The 21,808-nt window shown below is 45.4% G+C and overlaps 4 protein-coding genes across 5 annotated transcripts; 3 read left to right on the top strand and 1 right to left on the bottom strand.

The window, feature by feature from the left end:
• Positions 1-346: 346 nt before the first annotated feature.
• On the bottom strand, positions 347-4,094 carry LOC310941714 (integral membrane protein 2B-like). Its single transcript, XM_083906926.1, has 7 exons — positions 3,869-4,094; positions 2,493-2,639; positions 2,332-2,397; positions 2,090-2,239; positions 1,897-2,007; positions 974-1,124; positions 347-880 (listed from the first exon to the last, which is right to left on the bottom strand). The coding sequence occupies exons 1-7, from the start codon at positions 3,950-3,952 to the stop codon at positions 792-794; spliced, it is 798 nt and encodes a 265-aa protein (XP_083763052.1). The 5' UTR covers positions 3,953-4,094; the 3' UTR covers positions 347-791.
• Positions 4,095-5,034: 940 nt separating this feature from the next.
• Positions 5,035-7,709, top strand: med4 (mediator complex subunit 4; the record flags this gene model as incomplete). Its single annotated transcript, XM_083906550.1, has 7 exons — positions 5,035-5,117; positions 5,366-5,432; positions 5,858-6,028; positions 6,126-6,183; positions 6,269-6,355; positions 6,459-6,590; positions 7,537-7,709. Exons 1-7 carry the CDS (start codon positions 5,044-5,046, stop codon positions 7,707-7,709), a joined length of 762 nt encoding a protein of 253 aa, XP_083762676.1. The 5' UTR covers positions 5,035-5,043.
• A 1,077-nt stretch (positions 7,710-8,786) lies between these two features.
• Positions 8,787-14,666, top strand: sucla2 (succinate-CoA ligase ADP-forming subunit beta). Its single transcript, XM_083907186.1, has 11 exons — positions 8,787-8,884; positions 9,528-9,723; positions 10,673-10,772; positions 10,859-11,021; positions 11,130-11,258; positions 11,364-11,502; positions 12,460-12,621; positions 12,701-12,843; positions 12,966-13,086; positions 13,506-13,594; positions 13,715-14,666. Exons 1-11 carry the CDS (start codon positions 8,801-8,803, stop codon positions 13,787-13,789), a joined length of 1,401 nt encoding a protein of 466 aa, XP_083763312.1. The 5' UTR covers positions 8,787-8,800; the 3' UTR covers positions 13,790-14,666.
• Positions 14,667-15,984: 1,318 nt separating this feature from the next.
• LOC310941946 (uncharacterized protein) lies at positions 15,985-18,911 on the top strand. Of its 2 annotated transcripts, none has more exons than XM_083907204.1 (2): positions 15,985-16,072; positions 17,262-18,911. In XM_083907204.1, the coding sequence occupies exons 1-2, from the start codon at positions 16,066-16,068 to the stop codon at positions 18,764-18,766; spliced, it is 1,512 nt and encodes a 503-aa protein (XP_083763330.1). In that variant the 5' UTR covers positions 15,985-16,065; the 3' UTR covers positions 18,767-18,911. The 2 variants fall into 2 exon arrangements, with proteins under 2 accessions (XP_083763330.1, XP_083763331.1); XM_083907205.1 differs by lacking the exon at positions 15,985-16,072 and adding an exon at positions 16,149-16,205.
• The last annotated feature ends 2,897 nt before the right edge of the window (positions 18,912-21,808 follow it).

Genomic DNA, 21,808 nt, shown 5'->3' with positions numbered 1-21,808 from the left:
AAACCACTCACTCTCCCACACCAAAGTCCAAAGAGTAAACCAGTGATTTTAACATCACATACACACAGGAGTTCACAGGAGTTGTTGATCCATTGCTGCCTCCATCACTAACTTATATGTTATTTTACTGAATTCGGCTTTTAAAATATTTTATTTAGACTTAACTCAGTGACACAAAATGACCACACGAGGCAGCAGAGGATCAGCAGCTCCTGTGTCCCTGTGAGCTAAAACCAGTGGTTTTTTCTATGGGCTTTGGTGTGGGAGAGTGAGTGGTTTACAAACGTCTATGTTTTCATCGTCGATCAAAGGTAAAAGAATCACTGAAGCTCAGATTTTTGTGGTTTTTATTGTGTTGTTTCGTCTTTAAAGAGATTATATACACACATTAATACAAGAAGAGTTTAAACACATTCATCAAAACAAGATTTTAACACAAGTGTGCGTATATATATATGTGTGTGTGTGTGTGTTTATGTGTGTGTGTGTGTTTATGTGTGTGTGTTCACACTCTTATTTGAAGACCATTTTCCAGAGACAAATGGAGAAGTTTATTATTGTTTATATGAATATATCAAAGTGACTGAGAGGAAACAATTAGAGTTAATTTGATTAAAATAATTTAAACAGGTTTTTTGTTTGTTTTTGTATTTAACTGAAAGATAAGAGTAAGAAAGCCCCGCCCCCTCGTCATCAAAGTAGAAAACCTCTTTTTTTTTTTTCACATTTTTCTGTCTCAAACCTGAACAAAAAGAAAATAAAAACACGTAGACGGCCGAGTCCTCGACGCCTTAGAGTTCGCAGATCTGAGTCTCCACGACGAACGTGCTCCCGAAGTGACGGATCTTGCGGCAGTTGAGAGCCTCGCGCTTCTGCATCCCTGTGAAGACGAGCAGAGACACGTGGTCACACACAGGAGGACGAGCTAAGTGCTAAGCTAAGTGCTAAGAGTGGGAGGAGTCGAGGTCGTTACCCAGAATTCTGTCTCTGCGCTGGAGTTTGAACGTCTCTTTGCCGCGACAGAGGTTGTAGATGAAGTAGCCGAGCTGCTCCACGTGGTGGAGACGCTCCGTCACCACCATGTCCTCGTGGACCATGTACGACTGAGGCAGGTACGTCCCCGCCTGGACATGAGAGGACAGGAGAGGACACAAGAGAGGACACAGGAGGACACAAAAGAGGACACAGGAGGATACAGGAGGACACAAGGATACAGGAAGACAGAGAAGGACACAAGAGGATACAAGAGGACACAGGATACAAGAGGACACAGGAAAACACAAGAGGACACAGGAGGACACAAGAGGATACAAGAGGACACAGAAGAGGACACAGGAAAGGACACAGGAAAGGACACAGGAGGATACAGGAAAGGACACAGGAGGATACAGGAAAGGACACAGGAGGATACAAGAGGACACAGAAGAGGATACAGGAGGACACAGGAGGACACAAGAGGACACAGAAGAGGACACAGGAAAGGACACAAGAGGACACAGAAGAGGACACAGGAAAGGACACAGGAGGATACAGGAGAGGATACAGGAGAGGATACAGGAGAGGATACAGGAAAGGACACAGGAGGATACAGGAGAGGATACAGGAAAGGACACAGGAGGATACAGAAAAGGACACAGGAGGATACAGGAGAGGATACAGGAAAGGACACAGGAGGATACAGGAGAGGATACAGGAAAGGACACAGGAGGATACAGGAGAGGACAGGATTATTTTCTCTATGGTCGAGACATTTTCATTAAAACATGTTCTGACTGTGTTTGAACTACAGTCGTCACTAGAGTCTGGATTGAGGGTTGAGATTGAGGATTAAGCAAGGAGTTGGAATTCACCCTAAATCTGGATTAAGTCTGGTTTAAGTCTGGATTAAGACGTTACCTTGACGTTGACGAGCAGCTCCAGGAAGTTCTTGGGCGGCAGGACGATGGAGGTGTTGAGCGCAATGACGTAGCACTTGTTCAGGTTCAGGTCCAGGTAGGCGGTCAACATCTGAGACACAAGAAGACAATAGAATTGATAGTGACCTCTATGTTTTTGTGTGTGTGTGTGTGTGTGTGTCTCTCTCTCTCACCCTCTGGAAGTCGTGGACGATGTCCGCCGGGTCTCCGTCCTCAAACTCCGGCACCGGGACGCTGATCAGCTCCACCTGCTCTCGCTCCAGGACTCGGATTCTCTCCTCCAGCTGATGCAGGTGGTACGGACTGGGCAGCTCCACGTCCACCTGCTCACACGGTCACACATGGTCACATGATCACATGGTCACACACACACACACACACACACTGAACCACATGACCTGGGGGCGTGTCCTACCTCCTCCTCCTGGATCATGTAGTCTTCTTCGCGGTAGCGGACGCCGCACACAAACACCTGACCCTCCTGACGCACAGAGACAGGGTTTTGTTTATCACAAACAAACTTTTGATTGACAGGTCATCATAATAATAACCAGCAGTGTCACCCCCCTCACTCACCTCTAGGATGTAGTAGCGGTACAGGTAGGCTCCGCCCACCACGACTCCAGACAACATGAGGGCCAGACCCAGACACATGCACCAGCACCAGGCCCGGGTCTGCTGACCCCCTGGGACCAGGACTGGAACCATTGCTGCCTCTGCATCCTGACGAGGAGGAGACAGAGGTCAGAGGTCACCACCCCATTATTATCATTATAGCTGCTAACTAATGTAACTAGTATAACTAGTGATTCTTTCTATAATGGATGAATCTGTTCATTATCGTCTTGGCCGACGTGGACCCGCGTTTCCATGGAGACGACGAGTATCTGTGTCAGTGAAAGATGAGACGTCTGCATCACCTCGTCTGTCCTCTGTGTGTGTGTGTGTGTGTGGTCACTGGTGTCACATGACCACATCTCATACTTTTTCACACCACTCACTCTCCCACACCAAAGTCCATAGGAGCTGCTGGTCCTCTGCTGCCTCGTGTGGTCACTTTGTGTCACTGAGTTAAGTCTAAATGAAATATTTTTAAAGCCGAATTCATTAAAATAAGACGTTTGAAGTTAGTGATGGAGGCAGCAGTGGATCAACAACTCCTGTGAACTCCGGTGATGTTAAAATCACTGGTTTTCTCTATGGGCTTTGGTGCGGGAGAGCGAGTGGTTTACAAACTTGAGTTTCCTGTTGTTAAAGTCTGTCTAACAGTGAGATATAGAACATAGACGTAGATAATATTGTATTAAATGTTGACATTTAAGAAGCTGATGAAAAAGAAAGAGAAACTGCTTTGAATGATTAAAAACACAGACCTGGCAACCCAGTTCACTCATAAAGAAACAGGAAACGTTTTTTTTTTCTAACCACTTTCTTAAAAACAACAGAAAAAAAACAGAAGTGATGAAAGACACTGTTTCTACACGGTTCTCACGCACACACACACACACACACACACACAGGAAATAGCATAGTTTTTCTCATTAAAACAGACTTAAAGTTGCGCTTTAACGACATTTTTGTTCTGTTATTGTTATTGTTGTTACTATTATTATTATTGCTGTTATTGTTGTGTTGCATGAGTTGTTGTTGTTGTCTTGTCTGACGTCACATTAGTGAACACAGTTCACTTCCGTGACCTTTAAACATATCGAACATGTTCAAACACGTCAAAGTAAAACCTGCGGAACTCGCTGACGAAGACGATTAAGTTCGTTAAAACCGCAACCCGCGCGTCAATAAAACAATAAAACACGCTCACGTCGCGTTAAAAGAGCAGAAAAACGTGTTTGAAATGACAAATGAAGACACGGAGAGAGAGAAAAGTGAAGGTTGAGCCGAACAACGAACTGTGTTCGCTTCGTCTACTTCCGCCGAGCCATTTTCTCACTTACTCGCTCTTCGTCGGGGAGAAGAGTTTCCGCGTCCTTCTTCACGTCTTTCTGGGCCAAAGCCGAGTTAAACGACACTTTGACCATCGTGAAGGTTCCACTCGCGAACTCCTACCGCGAGAAAATGTCACGAAAAACGTGGAGGAAAAAAAACAAAACACCAAAACACAAAGAATTCGCTTCGAAAGTAAAGTTAACACTCCGCTGTCTGCGTCACCGCCTCAGGAAGTGCGACTCACTAAGGCAGAGGAGCACGACTGTACTTCCGGTGAGGCTGCAAAATAAAAGCATACCTTTTTTTGTATATATTTTGCAATACGACAATACAGTAACAATACAAGACAGACAGACCAACAAAAACAACAAAAAACAGCATTTGTGGTTTTGTGAGTGTGTGTGTGTGTGTGTGTGTGTGTGTGTGTGTGTGTGTGTGTGTGTGTGTGTGTGTGTGTGTGTGTGTGTGTGTGTGTGTGTGTGTGATATGAGAGTAAGAAACACAGTAACGGTATATATATATGTATATACATTTATATAGTATATCTAATACTATTATTATTATTAATAATAATAATAATAATAATAATAATAATAAATATTATAATTGTCAGACAGGTAAACGGGAATCATAATAATAACAGAAATGAGTAAACAAAAAAAAAACAACAACAAAAAAAAAGCATACCTTTTGAGCCCAGACACACACTCGTCTTATTTTGAAGGGTGTGTGTTTCCGGTGCGGTTTATGTAAAGGCTTAGCTGATAAGAACTGATAAGAGCTTAGGGTTGCCAGACTCACTGTTATCCCCCGTTTTAATTTTACAATGTTTTATCTCAGAGTGTGTCTAAAGTTTACTTAACTTAAACTTACTCAAACTAACTTAACTTAAACTAAAACTCTTAATAAAATCAGTGAAATAAGATAAAGTAAAGCCATTAAATTATTGATTAACAGGTGTGTCTTATTTTTTTAAAATTAGTTTTCTTATGATGTCAAACCGTGATATTTTACAATTATTTTATTTTATTGATTTATTTTGAAGTTTTATTTGACTGTTAATTATGGGATTGTTGTAGTTGTCACGTGGTCCACAGTCCAGGAGGTGGCAGTAAAGAGCCTATAAGCTGTTCTGCTCACAGACAACATGACGTCACTTCCTGTCTGGGCGGCGAGAGCTAAGATGGCGGCCCCGGTGGAGAAAGCGACCAAAGATCGTCTGTTGTCGGTTCTCGGTGATGTGGAGGTTTTATCCCGGTAAAATTGACCATTTATCTTCATTTATTCTGCCTTTGATTGAAAACGTTGGTGTTTTTTATCGAAAGCTGCGAAAAGAAGCTGTTTTTTATGTCCGGTAACTGTTGATATTACCGCGTCTGTGTTAAGTCTGTTCATTAATGAGATGAAAAAGTGGAAGAAAACGCAAAAACAAGACGAAAATTAGGAGAATATTAAATTAGAATATAATAGAATAGAAATGACGTGAACGTTTGTGTTGATTTCAGGGAGCTGATCGAGATGTTAGCTCTGTCCAGGAACCAGAAGCTGCTGCAGCCTGGAGAAGACGTTCAGGTAACAACAACAACACAGCGTGCATTAGTTAGCAGGAGGTTAAATATGTAAAATACTCACCAAAAATCAACAAATAGACATTTTCCCATTCTGATTGCTGTAGTAGTTGCCAAAAAAATTCAAGGAAATATATTTTTGTTGATTTTTGGTGAATTTTTAAAAATATTTAATTTCATACTATTTCCCAATAATGACAGATGTCAACAAAACGCCACCTGTAGTAAGTAGCTGTCCACCATTAGCAACTACTACAGCAATCAGAATGGGAAAATGTCTATTTGTTGATTTTTGGTGAATATTTTAAATATCAAACCTGCTAACTTGTGCACGCTCAACCACGTCAGTGCGTCAGCGCTGCTGTCTGTGGTCTGTGCTTCAGTCAGTGCTTCAGTGACGATGACGCCGCTCTTGTGTTTTGTCCTCAGGTCCTGGAGCTGCTGGTCCAGAGGGACAGAGAGTTCCAGCAGCTGATGGACGTGGCCCAGCAGCAGGGGAAGGTCCACCAGGAGATGCAGCAGCTGGAGAAGGAGGTGGAGAAGCGAGACAGCGACATCCAGCAGCTCCAGAAGCAGCTGAAGGAGGCGGAGCACATCCTGGTGGGTGGAGCTTATTCTTATGACGCGTACGGATATCACAGTAAACGTCAACGTTACTGAGGCTCCTCCTCTTCCTGTTTGTTTTTTTTTTTTTAAGGCCACAGCTGTTTATCAGGCCAAAGAGAAGCTCAAGTCCATCGACAAAGCCAGGAAAGGTAAGAGACACACACAGACACACACACACACACTCAGAGATACGTGTGTGTATCTGACTGTTGTTGTTGTTGTCGTTGTAAACAGGAAGTATCTCGTCAGAGGAGATCATTAAATACGCTCACAGGATCAGTGCCAGTAACGCCGTGTGTGCTCCTCTCAACTGGCTCCCAGGTAAAACCCTTCATCATCATCATCATCGTCGTCGTCGTCGTTATGGTGTAATGTCTTTATTTTAACGTTTAACTGTGACCACGTGACGTGTGTTTTGTGTCAGGTGACCCACGCAGACCTTACCCCACCGACCTGGAGATGCGCAGCGGGATCCTGGGTCACATGGCCAACATGCCGACCAACGGGGTCAACGGTCATCTGCCCGGCGACGCTCTGGCCGCCGGACGGCTGCCAGGTAACCAAAGCTCAGGTTCTCCTCGCGTTCTCATGTCGCCTCCTTCGTTTAAAGCGGACCTAGAGCGGAAGTTCCAATTAACGCTGTTTTTTTTAGTGTGTATCTGCGTCATTACCTCGTTTACGAAGCCCTGAAGGTTCTAAACAAACAGTTCAGTCACTGCTGAGAACACTGTGTTTTATTGTAATCTCGGGCTCAGCGAGATCTCTGAAAAAACCCAGTCCGGTTACGTAAACAGCGGTTCTCCTGAACAGCAGATCCTCCTGCTCCGGGAACTAGTCCGGGCACATCCGGTTGTGTACATCGAACCGCAGAAGAAGAATAACGTCCGTTGTGGAGGTGTTTCACGAGCGACAGTGTCTTCTGACTCCGGGTCAAAGGGACTGAGGCGGGGAGTCGTGAAGAAGCTATTTTTAAACACTGTTAAAACAATGTTTTGACAATGAGGAGCAGTGCATCCACCGTTCCAGAGGGGGGCGCTGTGCTTCTGAGAGTGGGTGTGCTGAATATGTCACTTCCGGGTATTGGCCAATCACAAGACAGTTGGGAAGGCTCTACACTGGCTGGCCAATCACAACACACTCTGTCTTCTGGGTGTGAGATTTATGTCTAAAATATCGTGGCTGAGGAGAGCATCAGAAAAGAGAGATTTCTATCGGCTCGTTTACAGCAACTAGGAGGTTTTTGAGCATAAAAACAAGTTAATGTATGTAAGTAGACCTCCATAACTAACATATATGTGCAACAGGACCACTGTATGTGAGCTTTAAATCACACCATGCTTCAGATTCTTCACATTCTTCAGAGTGGACGAGCGTCCTGCCAGCTCCGCCCACTGTCCTGGACGTTGTCCTGCTGCTGAAAAGTCCACAGAATGTTTGGATCCAGTCCTCACTGACCTCATCTTCTTCCCTGTCTCTCTGTCTGTCCAACTGTGTCTCCTCAGATGTCCTCACCCCTCACTACCCGTGGCAGTCCTCTGATGTCTCCGTCGGACTTCTGCCTCCTCACCATGGCAACGACTTTGTCCTGGAGCCTCCGGGTCACAACAAGGAGAACGAGGACGACGTGGAGGCCATGTCCACGGACTCGTCCAGCAGCAGCAGCGACTCTGACTGAACCTGTGTGTGTGTGTTTTGTGTGTGTGTGTGTAAATAAGCGTGTACATACTCGGATGTGTAAATAAATTCTCTTTTGAATAATAATCATTTGTTTTCATGGTGACTCTGTTAAAGGGACAGTTCACATTTATCTGCTGACTCATCAGAGCAGAGCGATGACTCAGCGGTAACACAAGCTTAACCTGATGAAGTATTTTCACGTCGGTCTCGTCCTTCCTGTCCGTGTAGGTCAAAGGTCAGAGCGGGGCAGCTGCCAGTCAGTGATGCGTTCAGGAACTCTCGGTAAACGTCGCCGTCAATTACACGGAATATTATTAAATGATAGGGATTATTTCTCGTGTAATGTATTATATAATAAATGTAAATAATAGGATTTCAGGTTTGTCTTAGCAGATGTTTCCTGTAAATCTGAGGAAACGAAAACCATTAACCTAAATAAATTCCTTTTGTTTCTTTATATTGAACAATATTTGAACAGTTTTCATCACTGAATGTCTCTCAGCCAGAGAAAATATGAATATTTATTCAAAAATTCAAAAATGTAAAATATTGGTTTATTACAATAATGTAAGTGGGCAGGGTTATGGAAATCTGTTTCTACTACAAACCCAAGTCATAATAATGAGATATTAAGTCAATAAAAAGATATTAAGTCACAATAATAAGATATTAAGTCAATAATAAGATATTGAGTTGTAACAATAAGATATTAACTCATAATAATGAGATATTTAGTCATAATAATAAGATATTAAGTCATAATAAGATATTTAGTCATAATAATAAGATATTAAGTCATAATAATGAGATATTAAGTCATAATAATAAGCTATTAAGTTATGACAATGAGTTATTAAGTCATAATAAGATATTTTTCATAATTACCTATTTTATTGAAGCGAATATTTCAGTGAAAAAAAATATCGTTTTTTACATCTAAGTCCATATTAAAGACTTTGAAGTAGTCACCGCTTGTTTCTGAACTGCGATGTTTGTTTTTCCGACAGCACGTGAAGCAGCCACGAAGAGACCCGAAGCAGCACGGTTCACGGCGCATGCGCAGTCATCACTCCTCCGAAAGAGGAAGACATGGCGGCGTCCCTGATTTGCGGCCGTCTGACGGCCAGCCTCAGAAACTCCACCGGCAGGAGCTCCCTCAGCTCCGCGGCCAGGGTGAGTGTCGGTCCGGGGGACGAGCGCGGGGGTTCCGGCGGGGACGGCGGGGGTCCGCGGCTCCTCTTGCGGCCGCGGTGACCGAGAAAACGGCCGCTTCACCTTTGACTTTCATAGACGTTCCGATTGTTTTGGCTAACGTGCTAAGTAGCAGCTAGGTGCTAGCCGGGGAGGACAGCCACTGTCAGCCGCTGACTGACGCACTGTCACCGGGAGACCGAGCCGAGGCTGCCGCCGCACCTGTTCCGGGGACAGAGGGCGCTGGTTGTCTCATTATAGACAAAATAATTTACGATGTTTATTATTATTATTACTTACAACAATGGATTATTATGAGTCATGATTAAATGTTGATTTTAATGCTGTAAAATCACCAACATACAGTCACTGTCATTTATTCTGAAGTGCCACAAGGGGGCGCTGCGTCATTTATGTAATCTTATTTAATATGGTTTTGTTTTTCATTTTATATTAAAATAAAATATTTGTAAATAATGTTTTTAAAACATTATTTAACTTATTTAACTATTTATTATGGAAAAGTCAGAGCAGCAAATAAAGGAAATAGATCATCAGCCGAGGAGAAGAGCGCCCCCCTGTGTCAGACTCTTGTGACGTTGCTCCTCCCCCTCTCGCCGCGCAGGTGCTGGGCGGATGTTCGGCTCTGCTGGGAGGCCACGCCTCCTCCTCGCCGCCGCCGCTGCAGCAGCAGCCGCACAGGAGCCTGTCCCTGCACGAGTACCTGAGCATCGGACTCCTGAAGGAGGCGGGGATCGCTGTTCCTGAAGGGAAAGTGGCTTCGTCTGCAGAGGAGGCGTACACCGTCGCCAAAGAGATCGGTGAGTCCACCACGCAGCGTGTGGACGCGTTTAGTAACGAATCGATAACGGAAGAGGGAGAAATCAGCTTTCCAGGACCAAACCCCATAGAAAAAATCAGTGATTTTAACATCACAGAGTCACAGGAGTTCACAGGAGTTGTTGATCCACTGCTGCCTCCATCACCAGGTTATAATGACTGATTTTGTAAAATTCGGCTTTTAAAATCTTTCATTTGGATGTACTATAGTGACACAAAGTGACCACACGAGGCGGCACCAGGACCAGCAGCTCCTGTGTCCCTGTGAGCTAAAAATCACTGATTTTCTCTATGGGCTTTGGTGTGGGAGAGTGAGTGGTTTACAAACTTCAGTTTTCAGTTAACAACACACATACGTGTTGTTAAACGTCTTAAAAAATATTGTTTGTCAATTTATTTCACTGTTAGACTAACTTTTCCAACAGGAAACTGAAGTTTGTAAACCACTCACTCTCCCACACCAAAGTCCATAGAGAAAACACAAAAGAAAGCACAAAGCAATTTCACAGGAGTTGTTGATCCACTGCTGCCTCCATCACTAACTTCAAATGTCTGATTTTGTCAATTCGGCTTTAAAAATATTTAATTTAGACATAACTCGGTGACACAAAGTGACCACACGAGGCAGCAGAGGACCAGCAGCTCCTGTGTCCCCTGTGAGCTAAAATCACTGGTTTTTTCTATGGGCTTTGGTGTGGGAGAGTGAGAGTCAGTGTTGGTATATAATCCAAAAAACTGAACTGTCCCTTTAAGAGTTACTGTGGATTGAAACTGAAGGTCACAATTGTGTGTGTGTGTGGTTTATAAATAGCTGAAGGTTGTTGCAGTGTGTAGAAAGTCTGAATATAGAAGTGGGCGTGTCTTCGGTGGTGTCAGCTGACCTTTGGTCGGTCATTTTTCTTTTTTTAAAACGCGTTCGCTGTGTCTCAGGTTCGAAGGATCTGGTGGTCAAAGCTCAGGTTCTGGCCGGCGGCAGAGGCAAGGGGACGTTTGAGGGCGGGCTGAAGGGCGGAGTCAGGATCGTCTACTCGTAAGTAAACAAAAACAGATGAGGTGGTGTTCATACTCTGCTCAGGAAACTAAACTCCTCCTCTTCCTCCTCCTCTTCCTGTCCAGTCCCGAGGAGGCGCGAGACATTTCCTCTCAGATGATTGGCAGGAAGCTCTACACCAAACAGACGGGGGAGGCGGGGCGTATCTGCAACCAGGTGTTCATCTGCGAGCGCAGGTATCCACGCAGAGAGTATTACTTTGCCATCACCATGGAGAGGTCGTTCCAGGTGAGGACGCACACACGCGCACACACACACACACTTGTGTCTAACAGTGACGAGAGACCGCACACACACACACACACGTTTGACTCCGCCTCCGTCCGTCCTCTGCAGGGCCCGGTCCTGATTGGCAGCTCACAGGGGGGCGTGAACATTGAGGACGTGGCGGCAGAGAATCCCGACGCCATCGTGAAGGAGCCCATCGACATCGTGACGGGGATCAAGCTGGAGCAGGCGGTGAAGGTAAACGCAGAGCTGTGGCTCCGCCCCCTCCCCCGCCCCGTCCCTGCTGCTGCTGAGGTTAGGCCACGCCCCCACCGTTAACGTGTGTGATGTCACTTCCTGTAGGTGGCTAAGAAGATGGGCTTCCCGCCAGCGCTGGTCAAAGAGGCGGCGGAAAACATGGTGAAGCTTTACAACCTGTTCATCACGTACGACGCTGCTATGGTGGAGATTAACCCTATGGTAGAGGACTCTTCTGGGATAGGTAACACACACTCTGAGACACACACACACTGAGACTCACACACACACTCACACACACACACACTGAGACACACGCACACACAGACACACACACAGACTGACACTGAGACACACTGAGACACAGACACACACTGAGACACACACACACACTGAGACACACATACATACACACACACACACACACACACACACACTGAGACACACACACACATACTGAGACACACACACTGAGACACACACACACACACACACACACACTGAGACACACTCACACACACTGAGACACAGACACTGAGACACACACACACACACACACTGAGACACACACACACTGAGACACACACACACACACTGAGACACATACACACTGAGACACACACACACACACTGAGACACACACACACACACTGAGACACACACACACACACACACACACACTGAGACACACACACACTGAGACACACACACTCTGAGACACACACACACTGAGACACACACACTGAGACACACACACACTGAGACACACACACACACACACACACACACACACACACACACTGAGACACACACACACTGAGACACACACATAAGCAGAATCAAACAGGAAGTCAATCTCCATCCTCTCTTGACATGTCTCTCGTCTCTTGTCTGTCCACAGTCATGTTGACATGTCTCATGTCCTCTGTCCACAGTCATGTTGACATGTCTCATGTCCTCTGTCCACAGTCATGTTGACATGTCTCATGTCCTCTGTCTTCTGTCCTCAGTCATGTTGACATGTCTCATGTCCTCTGTCCACAGTCATGTTGACATGTCTCATGTCCTCTGTCTTCTGTCCTCAGTCATGTTGACATGTCTCATGTCCTCTGTCTTCTGTCCTCAGTCATGTTGACATGTCTCATGTCCTCTGTCTTCTGTCCTCAGTCATGTTGACATGTCTCATGTCCTCTGTCCTCAGTCATGTGCATGGACGCAAAGATTAACTTTGATTCAAACGCCGAGTATCGACAGCACAAAGTCTTTGAGATGCAGGACTGGACTCAGGAGGATCCTCGAGACCAACAGGCTGCCAAGGCTGACCTCAACTACATCGGTCTGGACGGAACCATCGGCTGCCTGGGTCAGTGTCCACACACACACACACACACACACACTGGAAAGGTCTGTGAGAGATGACCTTTGACCTCTGTCGTCTCCAGTGAACGGAGCAGGTCTGGCCATGGCCACCATGGACATCATTAAACTGCACGGCGGCACGCCCGCCAACTTCCTGGACGTAGGGGGCGGAGCCACGGCTCATCAGGTGACCGAGGCGTTCAAACTCATCACGTCTGACAAGAAGGTAAGAGGTCACCCTGACGCCGTTAGCTTAGCATCAATAAATAATCAAGAACTTTATCATCTGTGTGTGTGTGTGTGTGTGTGTGTGTGTGTGTGTGTGTGTGTGTGTGTGTGTGTGTGCAGGTTCAGGCCATCCTGGTCAACATCTTTGGAGGCATCATGAGGTGTGATGTCATCGCTCAGGGCATCATCATGGCCGTCACAGACCTGGACCTGAAGATCCCCATCGTTGTCCGGCTACAAGGTCAGACACACACACACACATTCTTGTACTTGCTGCATATTGAGGACCGGGTATAAGTGCTGACAAAGTGAGGACCACTTTATAAATCAACACAATTACAAATATCTACTTCATGAATGACATCTGTAAAGAACTACTGGGTGCAGTACCATAACTTGTCTGCAGGTGGAGCCCCAGAGCAAAAAGTGTGTGAAACACCTGGGCTGGAAAACTGTAACGTTTACAACCTAAGGAAGTGATTTCAATGAAAACAAAGTGAGGACCGGCCAAAATGTCCTCACTTGGTAAAAATGACCTCACTTTGTTGGTTAAAAACCATCACTGGTCCTCAGTATGCCGCAAGTACAAGAACACACACACACAGACGACACCTCTGGGGAATTAAAACTACAGACTCGTTTGTTTGTGTTGTTCTGCAGGGACGAGAGTGGACGACGCTAAAGCTCTGATCGCAGCCAGTCCACTGAAGATCCTGGCCTGTGACGACCTGGACGAAGCTGCTAAGATGGTACACACACACACGCGCACACACACACACACACACACACACACACACACACACACTGTTTTACATACATCTGCAAAGTTCTTCACAATAAAAGCTCTCCTCCTCCTCCTCCTCCTCCAGGTGGTGAAGCTCTCTGAAATCGTGTCTCTGGCTAAAGAAGCTCAGGTGGACATCACCTTCCAGCTGCCCATCTAACACAACCTGGACCTGGACCTGGACCTGGACCTCCAGCCTGGTCCACCACTCCCCTCAGTCTCCTCCTCCTCCTCCATCATCATCATCATCATCACTCCATCTGAGAGGACTCTGAGGCACGACGACACCATCACTCCTGTTATATGTGTTACACACCAGTCGATACGCACAAATACACACAGCATTAGCATTAGCGTTTCTGAACACGAATGTCAATACAAACATCCAGCGACACTCGAGTCTCTTGGTGTCGCCTCCTGCAGGCAGAGCCGCTCGTTAACATGACTGATCCAGGGCTTCAATGGTTAACGTAGATGAATGAGTGAGTGAGTGAGTTTAAAGATGGCCGCCGTGGCTCCTCCTCCTCCTCCTCCTCTTCCTCCCTCTGTACAAACATGAAACTACAGCTGCTCACATTCACACGCCGCAGTCTTGCAATACTGTAGTACCGCCCACATACCAACAGTCGGCCAATCAGGGCTCAGTGTCAGCCGACCTCAGTCAAGTTTCTGGATTATTGTCCGTCTGCTCTTGTTTTTCCTCGCGTCGTCGTCGTCTCGCTGCCTCAGTTTTGCTCTCGTATTTCCTTTCATGTTTTCTGGTAATCGGGAGTCTGCGTTAGCGTTTACGTTAGCGGTTACGTTGGTGTCGGGAGTCTGCATTTACGTTAGCGTTTACGTCGGCGTCTGCGTTGGTGTCGGGGGTCTGCGTTGGCGTCGTGCCTCAGAAACGGTAACATGGCGCTGGTGTTTCTTCCTCCTCCTCGTGAGTTGTTTTCTTTTTATCTTGTAAATAAGCAAACTCATTTTCTGGCTCTGAAATATTTATGCTGCTCATAGAGAACGACGACAAAGTAAATAAATACAGACAAACTGAGGATGAGTGTGTTTTTATTCCATTGATGATAATTATTTATTTATTTATTCATTCATTCAACTATTATAAAATATTACAATGCTTAGACTTAAAAATAGTGTTTATGATACTGATCACTGTGGACAGTCAGAAACTCCTACTTTTATTTTGAAAACCAAATTTCAGTTTCAACATTAATGAATAAACTCAATTATTTTGGAAATTCGTTATATTTTAGTGTGGATAAACAGAAAATCTGATTTTTATTTTGAAAAGTAGCATGTTTCAGTGTGGACAGACATTGAGGCTTTTATTTTGAAAACTAGGGTTATTTTTAGTGTGGATAAACAGAAAATGTTACTTTTATTTTGAAAAGTAGCATGTTTAGTGTGGACAGACATTGAGGCTTTTATTTTGAAAACTATGGCTATATTTTAGTGTGGATAAACAGAAAATCTGACTTTTATTTTGAAAAGTAGCATGTTTCAGTGTGGACAGACATTGAGGCTTTTATTTTGAAAACTAGGGTTATTTTTAGTGTGGATAAACAGAAAATGTTACTTTTATTTTGAAAAGTAGCATGTTTAGTGTGGACAGACATTGAGGCTTTTATTTTGAAAACTATGGCTATATTTTAGTGTGGATAAACAGAAAATCTGACTTTTATTTTGAAAAGTAGCATGTTTCATTGTAGAGAGACAGACACTGAGGCTTTTATTTTGAAAACTAGGGTTATTTTTAGTGTGGATAAACAGAAAATGTTACTTTTATTTTGAAAAGTAGCATGTTTAGTGTGGACAGACATTGAGGCTTTTATTTTGAAAACTATGGCTATATTTTAGTGTGGATAAACAGAAAATCTGATCTTTATTTTGAAAAATAGCATGTTTCAGTGTGGATAGACAGACAGAGGATTTTATTTTGAAACTAGGGTTATTTTTAGTGTGGATGAACAGAAAATGTTACTTTTATTTTGAAAAGTAGCATGTTTAGCGTGGACAGACATTGAGGCTTTTATTTTGAAAACTATGGCTATATTTTAGTTTAGTTTCAGTGTGGAAAGACAGACAGACAGACACTGAGGCTTTTATTTTGAAAACATGGGTTGTATTTTACTGTGGATAAACATCAAACACGTAATACACATGTACATACGTTGTTTTATTTTGAAATTGTGTTTTTGACGATGACGGAGGGGTGGCGCTGTTTGCGCCTGTCGGTCAAATCACCACAGAAGAAGAGTCACGTGTTGTTCGTGTCGCAGCCGCAGGAGGCGCTGTGTGAGCGCGGTCACACTTTGAACTGCAGCCGAAGAGACGACACGAAGAAGAAAAAGACGTCCTGCTTCCGGTTCTGACAGCAACTAGCCGCTAGTTTGTTAGCTGCAACCGGACGGCTAACAGGAGTAAACAGCGGAGGAGATGGACGGTGAGTGAGTGAGGGCGGGTGAGAGGGTGAGAGGGGCGGGGCTAGTGAGAGGGTGAGGGCGGTGACAGCGTGAAGTCCCGAACTGACACACACACACACACACGCTAACCTGCTCTCTGCTATCTAAGCTAGTGTAAGTTAGCCGCTGCTTCATGATCATAAACGCACTTTTATTCAAATATTTAGTTTACTTTAATCAACGCAAACAATGTAACGATATTAGTCACGTTACTGTGTGTGTGTGTGTGTGTGTGTGTGTGTGTGTGTGTGTGTGTGTGTGTGTGTGTGTGTGTGTGTGTAAACACCAGAACGAGCGAGTCACAGATTTTCAAAATAACACCGTTTTATTTCCAAAGGTTTGTGGACACTGAACATGTTTCATGTGACTTAAAATAATAAGCTTTTTTGTCTCTTTTATGAATGAATATAATGAGTTTCAATGAATAAATATAATGTGTTTCCATGTTGAAACATTAGTTACATTCAGTTATTTCAATTGTATTCAATAATTGATTTATTTATTATGATTATTGCTACTTTTTCACATGTTCACCTCTTTTCTTCAAACACACGAGCAGTGTTTCACTTCTCCACCAGCAGGGGGCAGCCATCTTTAAAGTAATACTTTAACCGACTTGCATTTAGCTTCTATTAGTAGAACAGGGGTAGAAATCGTGAAAAATCGCTTCCCAAACTCAGTTTTGAGTTGAGAAATATCTTCATTCTTCAAATTCAAATATGGCGGACGCTTGGTCCTGTTAGCTTAACTGTTAGCAAAGATGGCGGACACTGTTTACGCCGGACACTGGCACACCAACGACACTTGGTCCGAGGCTCGAAACTGCAAGGCTATTTCCACCCTTTTTAGACCAGTGTCCAGTGTAGACAGTGTCCGCCATCTTTGCTAACAGTCCCGCTAACAGGAGGCAGTGTCATTGGTGAGCACGTAACAAAAAAAACGAAGGAAGATATTTCTCGACTCAGGGGAAACTGAGGTTGGGAAGCAGAATTTTTCAAAAATACTACCCCTATTCTCGTAATACAAAGATAAATACAAATCGGTGAAGTACTCCTTAAACTGTAGACGTCATAGGTTGAGCTGCACCTGCGCCCTGCTGGTGAAACGGTGAACTACGGCTCTGTTCGAATTGAAGAAGCTGACTGTTGGTGTCTTTTCTGTCTCCTGCAGATGTCCAGCAGCTGCTGCTGATGAAAGAAGAAGTTTCCTCTGATCAGCAGCAGCAGCAGCAGCAGCAGTGCAGCTCCAGTGTGGACCAGGAGGAGGCGCCAGAGCGCCCCCACATTAAAGAGGAAGAGGAGGAAGTGAGCATCAAACAGGAGGAGGAGGCGGATATTATTGCTGTGACTGTGAAGAGTGAAGAAGATGAAGAGAAACCCGAGTCCTCAGAGCTTCAGCATCATCATCACAGTCTCACTGAGGACAACAGAGACCACTGTGGACCAGAACCAGAACCAGAACCAGAACCAGAACCAGCCAGCAGCTCAGGTCCACGTGGTCCTGAGGACCAGACTGAAGACTCTTCTGAGACGGAGGTCAGTGACGATGGCGAGAAGGAGACGAGTGAAGCTTCGGGTTTGAAAGCGGTTTCCTGTGAAGCGACAGGAAACCCTGGGGAGAAACTCTTCAGCTGCTCCGAGTGCGGGAAACGATTCGCCAAACAGAAGAATCTGAGCAAACACGAGAAGATTCACACGGGAGAGAAACTGTGCATTTGTTCGGAATGCGGTTTAAGATTCATCTACGAGTCCAGTCTGAAGAGACACGTGAGGATCCACACGGGGGAGAAACCGTACCGCTGCTCCGAGTGCGGCCAGGGGTTCGTGTACAAATACAACCTGCTGTCGCACATGTCGTCGCACTCCGGCGAGAAGCCGTTCCGCTGCTCCGAGTGCGGCAAAGGGTTCATGCAGAAGGTCGATTTGACCTCGCACGAGAAGGGCCACGTCGGCGAGAAGCCGTTCAGCTGCGCCGTGTGCGGGAAATGTTTCCTCAGGAAGAGGCATCTGAGGTCGCACGAGAAAATCCACACGGGAGAGAGACCGTTCAGATGCGGCGAGTGCGGGAAAGGGTTCACCGTGAAGGGAGATCTGAGGTCGCACGAGAGGAGCCACCTGGGAGAGAAGCCGTTCGGCTGCTCCGAGTGCGGCAAGAAGTTCATCCGGAAGAGTAACCTGAGGGCGCACGAGAAGATCCACACCGGGGAGAAACTCTTCAGCTGCTCCGACTGCGGGAGGAAATTCAACGAGAAGAGCAACCTGAGGAAGCACGAGAAGATCCACACGGGCGAGAAGCCGTACACCTGCTACGAGTGCGGGAAAAGCTTCAACGAGAAGAGCAACCTGAGGAAACACGAGAGGATCCACACGGGGGAGAAGCCGTTCTGCTGCTCCGTGTGCGGCAAGGGCTTCATCCAGAAGGGAAACCTGAGGTCGCACGAGAAAATCCACACGGGACTGAAGCTGTTCGGCTGCTCCGAGTGCGGCAAGAAGTTCACCGAGAAGAGGAAGCTGAGGGCGCACGAGAAAACCCACTCGGGAGAGAAGCCGTTCGGCTGCACCATCTGCGGCAAGAGGTTCACGGAGAAGAGAAGCCAGATACGACACATGTCCGTCCACGCCAAAGACCAAACGTCCGACGCCAGCCAGGTGTCGTACTGGGCCGTCACTGTGTAATCCACACCAGATTAACACGCTGCTCAAACTCAAATGAACTCGGGCTCAAATTCTGTGGATTATATGGGATTAAAATGATATCTTTTTGTGACAATATTTAGCAACATTTAAAAAAAACATATTTATGATGTAAATTGACATTTGTTAATTGTTTGTGTGTCACGTGATCGACTGTTTGTTTATGTCCCGGTCGTCTGTAAATATTCATGGTTTTTATCGCGGTCGTGAATTCAACTAAACTAATCTAAAGTTACAATAATCCAGACAGTGAAAGTGAGTTAATCTGCTGAGATTAATAAATCATCACAATAATAACTTCAATGTATCTGACTGAGATTAGCTCCAGGCTAACGTGTTTACATGAAGAAGAGTGGATTGTTGTCTTTCTACATGAATGTAAACACTAATTTATGTCAATCCAGTCAAACGTGATCGGGCGTGACGTCACTGTGCGGATGAGGTCAGATGTGACGTCATGTGCTCAATAGTTCTGCCCGTGGTAGCGGCTAACCCCGTTAGCTTAGCTGACAGAGAAGTAGTTTAGCATGTGTGTGTGTGAGCTGCCTCTGTTAGCCACCGTTAGCTTCAACGCCAGTATCTTTCGCCAAGTCTCGCCAGATCTCGCGAGAATAAACGGGCTGGTTCCCTTGTTCGCCCTCAGCCTGAAGGTAAAGTAATATTATTACTATTATTATTATACATTCACGCACTCATCTGTTTAATGGAACTGCGAAGAAAAACGATGAACTGTTCGGCGTGATGCGGCCACAGGTGGCGCTAAAACAGCGGCTCGGAATCAGCTGCAGCTGAAGAAACGCGAAGAAGAAAAAGGAAGAACAGAGTCCCGGCGCCGACGGAGCTAACTGCTAGTTAGCTCACTCAGCGAGCGGCTAACGGCGGCGGAGATGGACGGTGAGTGAGAGGGTGAATGTGGGGGTGGTGGTGAAGGGGTGAAGCGGTGAGGGCAGAAGAAAAGTGTCCGCAGTGTCCGCTCGTACACACGCGTGCTAAACCTGCTCTATGCTCGCTAAGCTAGGCGAGGTTAGCCGATGGTGACGCCACACTGGCCGCCATGTTGGTCCGGGCACAGAAGAGAAGGGCGTTATAAACAGGGGTTTTAACGGAGTAACGCGTTCATATGACGTGAAAAAATACAAGAATGAGTGAAAATGACTGTTAATATAATGAGTTTAAAATAATAATAATAAAGATTACAGCAATGATGTAATAATGTGAGATTTTAGAACGAGTATAAAGTGATTCTACGGTCGCATCTTAATGCGTTCATTTATTAAAAACTGTATTTAAAGGTGCATTATGTAATAAATCATAAAATCCTCCTAATATGTCACAGAGACTCAGGAATAATGTTCATATAACAAACTGAACTCACCAACAACAACAGTACAGACAAAATATTTGCATTAAAAAAATATTTTGCAGACTGCAAATCATGTTTTGGCGTCACATGGCGCCACCTACCGCCATTGCAGTCAGTAGAGTCTCAGCTGCAGAGCAACCACAGGTTGCCAGTTACATCAGAAAACCAAACCTCTGTATTTTGAATTTGAATGTAGTAACCGTTTTTGGGCACATTCTTACATATGGCACCTTTAAATAATAAATACATTATTATTATTATTATAATAATAATAATAATAAAACATATTTAACTTGAAACATGAAAAATTGTTTCTTTCACATATTTGTGTAGTTATTTTCTTAACGATGTCATGGAAACATTTGTAACTATTGATGAAACAGATGTAAACACCAGTGTCTCTTCTGTCTCCTGCAGACGTCCAGGAGCTGCTGTCGATGAAAGAAGAAGCTTCCTCTGAGCAGCAGCAGTGCAGCTCCAGTGTGGACCAGGAGGAGGCGCCAGAGCACCCCCACATTAAAGAGGAAGAGGAGGAAGTGAGCATCAAAAAGGAGGAGGAGGAGGAGGGGGGGGAGATCATTGCTGTGACTGTGAAGGGTGAAGAAGATGAAGAGAAACCCGAGTCCTCACATCATCACAGTCTCACTGAGGACAATAAAGACCACTGTGGACCAGAACCAGAACCAGAACCAGAACCAGCCAGTTACTCAGGTGGAGACTCTTCCGAGACAGAGGACAGTGACAATGACTGGAACGACGGCAGTGAACGGTTGAGTTTAAATCTAGTAAAACTGAGCGCAGGTTCCAGTGACGTGAGTAAAAACGCTGCTGGTAAATTCAGCTGCTCACAATGTGGCAAAGGATTTCCCTTTAAGTCTCATCTGCTCAGACACGTCAACACGCACTTTGGATTGAAACCGTTTCATTGTGCCGAGTGTGGGAAAAGTTTTACCGAGAAAGGCAGTTTGAAGTCGCACGAGAAAATCCACACGGGAGTGAAACCGTATAGTTGCGCCGAGTGCGGGAGGAGCTTCATTGACAAGCGTAATCTGATCAATCACGAGAAAATTCACACCGGAGAGAAACCGTTCTGTTGCTTCGAGTGCGGGAAACGGTTCATCAAAAAGGCTCATCTTCGGACACACGAGCAGATTCACACGGGCGAGAAACCGCACGCTTGCTCCGAGTGTGGGAAGAGTTTTTCCCAAAAGAGCAATTTGAGGCAACACGAGAAAATTCACACGGGAGAGAAGCCGTTCGGTTGCTCCGAGTGTGGGAAAAGGTTTATCGCAAAGAGCCATTTAAGGACGCATGAGAAAATGCACAGAGGAGAGAAACCGTTCGGTTGTTCCGAGTGCGGGAAAAGGTTTTTCCAAAAGAGGAATCTGAGGACGCACGAGAAAATGCACACGGGGGAGAAACCGTTCAGTTGTTCCGAGTGCGGGAAACGGTTCGTCCAAAAAAGCAGCTTGAAGACGCACGAGAAAACTCACACGGGAGAGAAACCGTACGGCTGCTCCGTTTGCGGGAAGAGCTTCTTCCAAAGTTCTCATCTGAAAACCCACGAGGTGACGCACACGGGGGAGAAACTGTTCGGCTGCTGCGAGTGCGAGAAGAGATTCACCCAGAGGAGCAGTTTGAAGTCGCACCAGGTGATCCAC

Source organism: Microchirus variegatus, assembly GCF_963457635.1.
Source record: "Microchirus variegatus genome assembly, chromosome: 20".
In the NCBI taxonomy this organism is placed as follows: Eukaryota; Metazoa; Chordata; class Actinopteri; order Pleuronectiformes; family Soleidae; genus Microchirus; species Microchirus variegatus.
Note: the sequence above shows the minus strand (reverse complement) of the source record. Positions and strands in the feature narration are given on the sequence as shown.